At 33.0% G+C, this 12550-nt stretch overlaps 1 protein-coding gene across 1 annotated transcript in view; it reads right to left on the reverse strand.

The window, feature by feature from the left end:
• Positions 1–2215: 2215 nt before the first annotated feature.
• Positions 2216–12550, reverse strand: part of SLC6A15 (solute carrier family 6 member 15) — a 52682-nt gene continuing 42347 nt past the window's right edge. Inside the window, exons 9-12 of the mRNA XM_015152362.3 lie at positions 12325–12517; positions 8869–9028; positions 5301–5463; positions 2216–3893 (exon numbers count right to left, since the gene is read on the reverse strand). Coding sequence (XP_015007848.2) covers positions 3519–3893; positions 5301–5463; positions 8869–9028; positions 12325–12517 — 891 coding nt within the window. The 3' untranslated portion in view covers positions 2216–3518. The remainder of the gene's footprint in view (positions 3894–5300; positions 5464–8868; positions 9029–12324; positions 12518–12550) is intronic.

Raw genomic sequence — 12550 nt, forward strand, 5'->3', positions numbered from 1 at the left:
TTCAAGAATGTCCCCTACCCTCTTCAATGCCTGTTTCAGCAATACGAAGTTAAAACCAGTATTATGAATGTTCACCTGATTTTTTTTGTTCTTGTGATCGTGCTTTTCTGTGTACATGCAGTTGTTAAAATTTGGGGTTCCTGCAAGAAAGATAAAAGGTGTAGGCTTCTATTCCACCATGTTGCTCCACCCCGTCATCCTTGCATTCTACTCCAGAACATTTATTATCCCTCCCGTCTCAGTCCCTAGTCTCCTTTCTGTTTGAAGACAGACGAATCTTGGCTACATCACATGGAGGTGCAACATTAGGCCAGAGTTTATAGAAGTAGTGGAAAGTAACACAAATTTGAAAGCCTCAAATTTTACAGTATAGAGAAGGCTATTTCAAACTGCTATTTGTTGATTAAATCTTACATTGCCTGGGAAAAGGCAGGTAGCAGTTCTCACTGGCAAACAAGAGAAAATGGAAAAAAATTAATTAGAGCATTTATACTCTAATTATAATGGTGTCTTGCATAAAGTACTTATAATAAGTTAGAATTTTAGTTAATAGATCCTGAGTGAATAAATCAATAAATAAGTGTACAGCTGAAGAACTGACTGCATGAAGGAAGCAAAAAGAAGAGCACTTTGTCCATTTTTCTTTAACTTCTTTGGCCAGATTTCCTTATCTGCCAAGTGAAACCATAATAAGGGTTTTAAATTCTATTTCAACTCAAAAATAATATTCCTGCATTGTTCATATTACTCAGTGAATAGAAGGATGCAGAAATAATTCCTAGTGCAAGGCAGGCACCCAAACTGTAGATTATATCAAAAGGAAATGAAATCAGCACCTCATGGAAGATCTGTGCTCCCACATGCATTGCAGCATGATTCATAATAGCCAAGATATGGAAACAATCTAAGTGTCAATCAATGGATGAATGAATTAAGAAATTATGATATATATACACAATGGAATATTATACCATTTGCAAAAGCATGGATAAATTTGGAGGACATTATGCTAAGTGAAGTAAGCCAGACACAGAAAGAAATAGAGAAATAGAGCATGACCTCACTTATATGTAGAAACAAACAAACAAAAAAAACCCAAGTATATGGAAACAGAGAGTAGAACAGTTGATTACCAGGAGTGGGAAGAAGGTGAAAATGGGGAGAAGTAGGTCAAAAGGTTCAAAGTTATATAGATGAATAACTCTAGAGGTCTCATGTAAAACATGAAAATAATAGTTAATAATATTGTATTGAATACTGAAAAAATTGCTAAAAGAATAGATTTTAGGTTCACTTGCCACCAGAAAAGGCAACTATGGGAGATGATTGACAAGTTAATTGCTGCAACTATGTTTATGTATATCAAAACAGCATATTGTACACCTTACATATATACTTTTTTTGCTTTCACTATATTTATATACATCAAAACAGCATGTTGTATGCCTTAGATATATACTTTTTTTTTTTAAGAGCCCCCATGGCAAGAGAGCGAGAGAAGAAGAATGGTGCTATTTGGCAATGCATTATTGTGTTACAGTTAAAGTCTGGCAGGTTAAGTATTATAAAGATTAGCGTACTATATAAAAATATTGCCTCGACACAAAAATAAACAAAATTTTTATTACTTCAGCCTCTGAAATAATGAAGCACATTTGTGAGTATTCATATGTAAAATGCTGTCCAAAATAAATTTTTCACAGAAATAAGTAAAATATAGACGAAAGAATATAGAATGCTGTCATTTATGCAATATATTGTATTTCCAGAAGGATACAGAAGAAACTGGCAATGGTGATTGCCTTTAAGGATGGACAATGGATGGCCAGGAGAAATGTTGGGTGAGAATTTGCTTCACACTGAATTGTCATAATTTTTTAGTTTTGTATAATGTGCATATACTGCCTATTTATAAAATATTAAACCTTTTTAAAGGGATACAAAACATAATACTCATGAATATATTTTAAAAGACTAAAAATTTATGCACCAGTGGAATTAATATTTTAAATGCTATGATACTGTTTATTAACATCTATCTATAGCAGAGCAAGAATACTGGCTGAAATAAATCAATAGATACGGCATGTGTATTATCTCACCTATTTTGCTGCTATTTCCGTCACTGTTTTTAACATGTAACTGATCTGGTGGTAGGATAAATGAAAGATTTTTAACTAGAGGGCACTCAGTGAGGTTTCTCTGCTCTATCCAATTTCATATACACAACAGTTTTATTTAAAAATCATAGTCTTTTATACTTTACAGACAATATTGACACAGCAAGCAGTCAATTGCACACATGGTTTCTTGGGAGGCTATAAGTACTTTTTCAAGAATCATAAGACTACATAAGAACACCATTGAACCATAATATTCTGTTTTTCCTTTGTCTCTGAAGTGGTGGTAACTCTATTCAATTAATGTAATTAATCCCACTTGGAATGTGATGTTTAGTTATTATGAAATGCCTAAGTGCTGACTGAAATGAAAGACAATCCAGTTGAGGTGATACAAAGAAAATCAATGTGAAAAACAAACATTTCTAAACTTTGTTTATTTGTAGATTAAAATGTAATGCATTACAATTTTAACAATCACTTAAAAATGATGTATATTTGCATAAAACAGAAGCAAAACAGAAATAGGTTAATTAAAATGCCATCTTGCTTCAAGTTTTCAAATTAGTACTTTAAGTACTTATATGCATTGCAAGTATATTGTATAAATATACTATGAATAATCTTGAAACCACAATAAATATCAAGTAGATTTTTAGGCACACGGCATGAGAAAAATGCAGAGTCTGCATAATTCTTGAGAGTGCTGAGTAACTCACTCTAGTTCATTTTCACACATATATTTTACACAAAATATACAGCCATCACTCACATGATTCTCAGTCACCTCTGAATCTCATCTTTCATCCCAGCATTAGTGCCTTCTTATGCTTTGATGCTATTGCTCTATACAGCTATTACATAAGAAAATATTTTGCAGTTTTCTTCAACTAATTGCCTAAGAAGGTATCAATGCTACCAAAATCAATACAGCCTATCTACATAATATATTCATGGAAATGTGCTGAGAGGCACCCACTTACAGAACTGCTCATTATGACACTGGAAGTTACCCTGAAGGCAAACTTATAAATTTTAAGGTATACCATTTTTAATTGCCAACACTACTAAACCCAGAAATTATTAGAAACTGAGGTAACACAATTTTTTTAAGAGATAGAAATACTTGAAAATACACCAAAAGTACTTAAAAAAAATCCTCGCATACATGTGCCTCAGCCATCCTAAGATTTGTCTGCAAACCTTTCTGTACAAATGTAAACCAAAGAATCCAAAAGAATGCTCAAGTTGAACTGACATACACTGTTAGGATTAAAGATCACAGCCATGGAACACCTGAGATCGCCCTCTGATAAGGGAAGCCTAATGCTTCTCTTAGTAGGGCCAATGTTCATTGGTAAAAATGAACCAAATAAAACTCACTGACTTTTCCCCCAGCTACAAATCAGATTCTGGCATATCTGGCATAATATCTGCCATCAAGTACCCTATTCCGTACCGTCCATTGGGAGCAGTATCCAGAGTTGGGGATCCACTCTGTTTTCGATAAATATTTTTACCAAAATTTGGAGATGGCATCTCGCTTGATATTTTTCCGTGAATGAGGCTTGTATCATCGCCCTCTAAGTTTACAGGCTCTTTCAGGACCCTTCCTCTCTTATAGGTCACAGATGCTAAATTACCAGAACTATCATCTATAAGGTTGAAGCGACGAACAACGAAGACTACAGGGACCGGGAGTATTGCAAAGACAACCAGAGAGACACAGACGACCAGTCCCCAAGTTGGATAGCTCAGAAATTCTTCAGATGCCTGTTAAAGAAGAAAATAATAATTATTAGTAATCTATCTTTCTTTGCACATACATAAAATATTGTACTTGCTTCAGGTTTATGAGGAAAGAATCTGGGCTGGCTTGGTGACTTGTTTTGACCAATAGAAAGCGGTGGAAATGACGCTAAGCAAATTCCAAGACTAAGCCTTAAAGACCTTCCAATTTCTGCTTCTGTTTCTTACAATGTTGCCCTGAATCCATAATGCTTGGAAACGTTATAAATGAAAGACCACCTAAAAAGAGAGCCCAGCTCTCCTCCAAGTTGAATGCAACTGCTTGAGTTAGCCTAGGCAAGAAAAGAAGAACAACGGCTTAGCTCAGCCACGGAACTGTAAGAAATAATACATCAATGTTGCTTTTAGCCATTAAATTTCAGGGTAGTTTGTTACTAAGCAATAGATACCTCTTAAATGTGTCATATATCTTTCTCAAATCTGAAAACCAAACTTTTGAAGCACATCTGGCCCCAAGGGTTTTGGTGAGAGAACAGATTTGTTTATGCCTCAGTCTAGTATTATTAACCACAGGATAGTTAAAGGTCACAGGTATCTCTGAAAATAAGCACTTTGATTTTATGGCAGCTGAGATATACCTAATGATTACATTATTATTCAGCTTGAGAATAGAAATTGAAATAGTTATTGCTAATATAAATGTTATAACAGAACTTTCTTTAAAATTTACTAAATTGTGTACTTTGCTAATACATATTTTTCATCATTACATAAAATCTGGGATACAATTCTTATTGATTGATTGATTGATTGATAGAGCCTTGCTTTGTCACACAGGCTGGAGTGCAGTAGTAATCATAGCTCACTGTAACCTTCCACTCCTGAGCTCAAGCTATCCTTCAGCCTCAGCCTACCGAGTAACTAGGACTATAGGCGAGTGCTACCATGCCCAGCTAATTTTTTTTCATTTTTTGTAGAGACAGAGATTCTCTATGTTGCACAGGCTGCTCTCAAGCTGCCAGCCTCAAGTGATCCTTTTGCCTTGGCCTCCCAAAGTGTTGGAATTATAGGTATGAGCCACTGCACCTGGCCTGGGATACAACTTAATAAATTCATGTATTAAAACATTTCTGGTTTTGATTAATATGTTTTCTAGAGTCAAAGGCCCAATAATTATTGGTTCGTCAATGTTAAGATGGATATATCTGCTTTAATAAGGACAAGGTCAGTGTTTCATATGTGTTAAAAACATCCACAATGTATTTTAAAAATCATATATGCCTGGGGCAGGGCACAAACGTAAATCTCATATCCTTGCATAAAAGCTATGCCATTCATTAACAGCAAAAAAATGCTGTGACAGAGACAAAATGCTCTAAAAAAGCTTTTTATGTACCTTTTAAAAATGTAATTCCCTTATTTTGTATTTACCTTATCTTCAATCCATGCATTATAGCCAGGAGGACTTAATCCCATATTCACAACACTAGCTATTAGCAATGATAATAGCATTAGAGGAGAAATGTATTTCCACATATAGTAGTAATATCTGCTGGGAGCAAAGCCCAGCATATCTTTTAGGTCTTCCATAAACCTGAATAAAAAGAAAGTATTTAATTATTCCTTAATTTAATATTGCTAAACCTTAAAAATGTGCATTGTATTAATGGTCTGACAAAGATTTAGCCATGGATACCCTATGACATTTTATATTGTATCAAAGTTCCTCTTGGAAGATGACTATAAAGTAAAATGAAAACAGTTAAGTACTATAATTTTTATTTAGGGAAAACTCTCTTAAGCCAAATATTGAATTCTTCTACTGATAACTTTCTATTCTATAAACAAAATATTTTCAGTGCATTAAAAATTTATTGTCTCTTTTTTAGTAATACAAGTAATAATTACTAAAAGAAATTATTTAGAAATTATTTATTTTAGTAATTATTACTTAATTATTATTAAGAAATATTAAGTAATTATACATTAAGGAATTATTACTATGCTATTAAGGAATTATTACTTTTAGTAATAATTACTTTTTAGTAAATAATAATTTTACTAACTATTGCTTTTACTAATTTTTCTATTACTTTTAGTAAAAATTAGTAAAAGTAATAATTCCTTAATATCACAGCATTAAAAGCATAATAATTCCTTAATATCATCAAATATACCTAATCAATGTTGTATTTTCTGAACTCTTCCTTTTACATTCTGAATTTTTAAAAAGGTCTACATATAGTAACTAATTGTTATGAATTGTCATATCTCTTGAGTCCATTCTTTCTTTCTTTTTTTTTTGAGACAGAGTCTCACCTGTTGCCCAGGCTGGAGTACAGTGGCACAATCTCGACTCACTGCAACCTCGTCTTCCCAGGTTCAAGCGATTCTCCTGCCTCAGCCTCCCAAGTAGCTGGGATTACAGGCGACCACCACCATGCCCGGCTAATTTTTGTATTTTTAGTAGAGATGGTGTTTCACCATGTTGGTCAGGCTGGTCTCGAACTCCTGACCTCAAGTGATCTGCCCACCTTGGCCTCCCAAAGTGTTGGGATTACAGGTGTGAGCCACCGTGCCCGACCCAGTCTTAATCTCTATGTTTCTCCTCCCTTTTTCATTTCTTCCAAGTTGCTCCAGAATCTTAAAGGACATCTTCAATGTAAGAATTCTATACCTGCCCTTTAGAAAAAATACGAACTTTGAAGAGCAAGAGACCTCATTTCAGATCACAGTTCTGTGTTCTTTTGATGTATATCTTAATCTCTCTAAGTTTCATTTTTGGTGTTTTCCAAAAAGATAATATAATACCCACCTTTGAGGGTTATTACTAGAACCATAAACAATGGATGCTTAGCATACTACCTCACATATAGTACAAAATCGACAGATACATCTATTAGTAGTAGTATTTTTTCTTCTGTTGTTATAAATAGTGTTATTCAGGAACACTAGCATTAAAAAGAGAGATTCTTTAGCAAGTTTATCATGAATAATTAACCGTCTAAATGGAAATCTAAACTACAAATGTATTTACAGATCAATCCAATAACAACATCAAATTCCATCATGGTACAGGTTATGAGTTTTGAGTAGCCTAGTAAAGCTTAGAGAAAACTGGCCTTGAAATGAAGGTCAAGGTTACAGTACTGGCTCTACAGCTAACATATTGTATCCTCCTGTAAAAGAAGGGGCAGTTTCCCATCTGTAAGATATGGTTCATGTTAGTTAACACGGACTATTTTTTTATTACAGACTTTATTTTTTAAGAGCAATTTTAGGTTCACAGCAAAATTGAACTGAAAGTGGAGAGATTTCCCATATAGCTCCTACCAATATACACGCATAACCTCCTCCATTATCAGTATCTCCCACGAGAGTGGAATATTGGTTACAACTGATGAACCTACATAAGTTAACACATCATTATTATCTAGAGCCCACAGTTTACATTAGAATTCACTGTTTGTGTCGTAAATTCTCTGGGTTTGGACAAATGTATAATGACATGTGTCCACCATTACAGTGTCATACAGAGTAGTCCCACTGCCCTAAACATTCTGTGCTCTGACTATACTTCCCTGGATCTGGCCCAACCCCTGTCAATTGCTGATGTTTTTACTGTCTCCATAGTTTTACCTTTTCCGTATTATAATATAGGGGAATCTTACAATATGTAACCTTTTCATATGTGACTTGTTTCACTAAGTAATATGCATTAAAATTCCCTCTGTGTCTTTTCATGGATTGAATAATATTTCACTGCCTGTATGTATCACAGTTTATTTATCTATTTACCTACTAAAGCATATCTTGGTTGCCTCCAAGTTTGGGCAATTATGAATACAGTTGCTATAAACACCCACGTGCAGAATTTTAAGTGGGCATAAGTTTTCAACTCCTTTGGGTAAATACCAAGTAGCATGATTGCTGAATTATATGGTACGAGCTATTACTACTATTATTATACAGTACATGATTATCAAATGTAAGTTCTCCTAACCTTCCTGGCCTGGAGCTTTTGGCAACCATAAAGCTTTGTTACAAAGCTCATTCAATACCAACAATATTCTTTATGTTGCTTAAAAGGACTCTGGTCTTCACTTAAGGTGCATGCATTGCTACTTTACCTAGGGCTGTAATGAGCTTGGCGATCTTATTATCTCTCAGTTCATATATGTGATTAGAGACAGTGACTATAAAAAGTATTGGACAAATCCTCCAAAGGTCTTTTTCCCTTGAGATTACTCTGATGCTTCACATCAGTTAAAATACATATACTTTTCATATCAGTGTACCTGATTGATGTGAAAAGTATATGTATTTGATATGAATTTATGAATAGTGAATTTATTCATTGTTTATGCACATAGTGAAATTAAGTAATGACTCCTTATAAATATAACGTTTATGTGCAGCAAATGACATACACGTCTCACCTGGGAAAATATCATTTCCCAATATTGTCCTGCTATATAAGTCATTATGACACATGCACTCCTCTTATAAATCAGTTTAGCAAAATAATTAGGAGATAAGCTTTAGAGTTAAACAGAAATGGACATGAGTCCCAGGTCTGTCGCTGTCCAGGTGGGTGACAGGCAAGTCACAGGGTATCTCTCTAAGCTTGATTTTCCTTATCTGTGAAACGTAGATAACAACTACATCTGTAGAATGTAGATTAACAACTCAAAAGAACCTAAGGTTCTTGGAACACTGCCAATACTTACTAGATCCTAAAAGTTACTTTTTGATAACCAGGACTAAATCAAAGCTCTAAAATTCTACACACTATTACATCCTATATAATTCTATTTGCCCAATAGGTAAATGTACTTTACCAAAACTGTTGAATCAATAAGAGCCTGCAAAAAATTTGATTTTTTTAAAGAATTGTTTCTTCTATTCATTTCTTTCCTCTTCTTAATGAAATGAATGTTGATAATTGATGTTTTCAAAAGAGAGATAAAAGTGAATACATAAAAGCAAATATACTTACTTATCTATGCCATAAACAAAGCATACAGCAATATTCTCCAAAATGACTACAATTAGCAGAGGCAGTGTAGCAGAATAATCATCAAACATTGTAACAAAGTAATTTCCAGAGCGTTGCACAAATATCAGGCCAATACAAAATGCCAGAAGACAACAGATAACTAGACAAAAGAAACAAATGAAAAAATGAGACTCTATGCAGAGCCAAGTCCTTCAAACTTTATTATAAATTATTATATTCAAACTTTTAAAACTTTTATAACATGTCCATCATATAAACAGGCAATACCTTTCCTGATACATGGTATATAACCTACTAGGAATTAGGTTACCTGGGTATAGTCCCAACATTCATACAAATTTATTCTAAGACAGTAATTCATCTCCCTGAATTCATTTACGAAGGTAAATTTACCAAGGTAAATAGGGCTGTAATGAGCTTGGTGATCTTATTACCTCTCAGTCCATATATGTGATTAGAGACAGTGACTATAAAAAATATTGGACAAATCCTCCAAAGGTCTTTTTCCCTTGAGATTACTCTGATGCTTCACATCAGTTAAAATACATATACTTTTCATATCAGTGTACTTGATTGATGTGAAAAGTATATGTATTTGATATGAATTTATGAATAGTGAATTTATTCATTGTTTATGCATATAGTGAATTTAAGTAATGACTCCTTATAAATATAACGTTTGTATGCAGCAAGTTATTCATTTACCAAGTACAATAATAAGTGAGACAAAATTTACAGAAAATTTTGAAAGTATAAATTTCCATACTCTATTCCTATAATTAATAGCAAAGTGACTTCTTCAGGCAGCAAATATTCATAGGTCATTTCTTCCTTTTATAATGTTCTGTAGTGTTGAAATATAGATGAAATTTTTGAATTAATAATGAGACTAATATGGCTTATAATATTATGAAATATACATATTATATCATTGATTGAAATATGGTTACTTTTCAAGCATAACTGAAAAAGTCTGACCACACCAAAAACCTCAACAATAATCCACATTTATATCTTTATCTTGCCTGAACAGATTAGTTTGGAAACAAATTATAATGGAGTTATGCAATCTGATCATCCAAATAACATCTAAGAAAAATAATCTAAAAAGAGTTTCCCCAGTAATAGCTAAGAAACAGATGCATAAATTTCTGACCAGCTACTACTTAGAGAAGATTTGAAATTCATATAATATTCCCATGTTTTTGTTAGACTCTTTGTTTTTTTGTGCTCATTAGCAGAGAAGCCTCCAAAGGTAAAAGATGACTGCATTCCATTCCTCAACCACATTTCGGCAGAGGTGAGTAAACTTGAAAGAAGTAGAGTAGTAATGGCAGCTAAGGAATAAAGACATCCATGGATTCAATCATATGAATGTTCCCTAACAATTTCAGCAAGTATGTGTTACATGAAGAAATTACCTCCATCTCTTAAGTACTATACTGGTGCTGTGAGTTACATCTTACAGAAATGAATATCATATGTAAACATATAATGTAGAATAAGAAAAGTAACATTTACTTGGATTCTACTGCATATTAAATTTAAATGCTTATCACAGTATAAAATAATATTGCATTATCTCATTTAATTTTTATAACATCCCAATTGAACAATGTATTGCTTTCTTTACAGATTAGAGAAATGGTCTCGAAGAACGTTAAGTAATATGCTTAAAGTCTAAGCTGGAAGTAGCAGAGTCTGGATTTGCACTCAAATCTGTCTTTCTCAACAGCCTGTGTCACTTTCACTATCTCCTAATTACACCACAGTATGAGGCAAATATAAAAAAAGCACATTATAAGTGGTACAGACAGTAAGAGTTTTGCTGGAGATGTGAGGGAAAAGATAATGAGTAATTCATTTGCCTAAATCTTACTGCATAAAAGAGAAGAAAACACACCTACCAAAGAAAATGAGGTAATATTTCATTGAGGTCAAATATGACTACTATTTGAAGTATCAGTATGATCCCAAAACACAAGAAGTGGGAAAGAGGGTACATTCCCTTTTGCTCTTTCCAAATAAGTCTTCTAGAAGGAGTTAGAAAATACTACTTTATGTGATTTTCCCTTTACATTGTTACTTTTTCCTTAACCTGTAAGCCCTTTACTATAGGAGAGGACAGTTTGGATATGGTGAGCAAGGATAAGAATACAAAAATGACTTTAGCTTGCATTTCAGGCAGGATATGGATTTTCATATTAAGAAGTAGAAATCACTTTCTTGAATAATATAAAGCAGTTCCTCATTTCTGTTCAGCTGAATTGTGGATATGTAGCTATCAACATTAACAAACTGCTGAAATTAAATTGTTTTATACACACACATACATGCACATGCACAAACACATACAGACATACTTATCAGAGCAGCAAGTGATAAAGGTATATATTTGAGAGTTATTTACACATAAATTCTTAGTTAATTTTTATGGCTAAGAAATAGCCTTTGGGAGATGCACACCATTGTCCAGCATTCAAGGTTATCCATAAAATTTTTATCCAATCTTATTTTACATCACTTACTAGTACTATTTCTGTACTGTACTCTCGTATGGTTAGCTTTCTTACTGTTGCCTTTATCTCCATTTATGTATGTTTACTAAAGTTATCCTCTGACCCTTGAGAAGACCCTTCCTCTTTCCAATTCAACTTCCATCTCTTTCTCTGACAGCTCCATCATATATTTAGATGACTTAGAATCTTTTGAATTCTTACATGTAAAATCCATTATGCTCTCTATCAGTATTTTACATGCTATAAGTCTTATCTATGCAATCTGATTTTAATTTTAGTGTTATTATTTTTGGAGATTTTTAAATATATATTTGTATCTCTCTTATAATTTTTTATATCTTTTATATCCCTTAAATGAGAGTGTGATGCATTAAACTGGTACTTTAAGAATCACTTGTAAATTGGACCTATTAACTACCATTCATATTGATAAATTATTTTCTTCTCTACTTGGAGACATTAACTACTAATAAATCACTGTTGCTGCTGTGTATGAGAACTGGATTTAGGTTTATCATTTTCAGCTATGTACTTTTTGGATAGGAATATTGCATCTGAACTGCTCTAATTATGATTATTTGACTTGAATACAAAATTATACACAAACACTCCATGACTTTATTCTAGTGTCAGTAATTCTTGATAATGCATTACTATTAATGAATTATAACAATAAATATTTATCAATAAATGATAAAATGTAATTTATATTAAAACATTCCTATTTTATAATATATATACAATAAAAATTTATATAATTAAAATGTATACAATGTATACAATCATAAATAAATAGTAATAATAGAAATTAATAAAACTCAAAATATAAGACTTTCCAGTTTTCATCTCTAAACTTTCACCAAGAATAAAATGGCCTGGCTTTGTTCAATGAAAAGTCAAATACAAAAATACTCACCAGTAAGAATTTCTTTCCTCACTTTGAAAGTGTCCACAATAGGCGTGACAATCCCTTCAATGGTTCCAAACATACTGCCAAGGCCTAGATTGACCAGCATGAGGAAAAACATCACTGACCAGAAGGGAGATGCAGGGAAATGTGTCATCGCTTCTGTAAAGGCAATAAAAGCTAAGCCAGTCCCCTGAACAGCCTGCAAAATACACAAAATAGCAACATTAGTACA

Source organism: Macaca mulatta, chromosome 11 (assembly GCF_049350105.2).
Source record: "Macaca mulatta isolate MMU2019108-1 chromosome 11, T2T-MMU8v2.0, whole genome shotgun sequence".
In the NCBI taxonomy this organism is placed as follows: Eukaryota; Metazoa; Chordata; class Mammalia; order Primates; family Cercopithecidae; genus Macaca; species Macaca mulatta.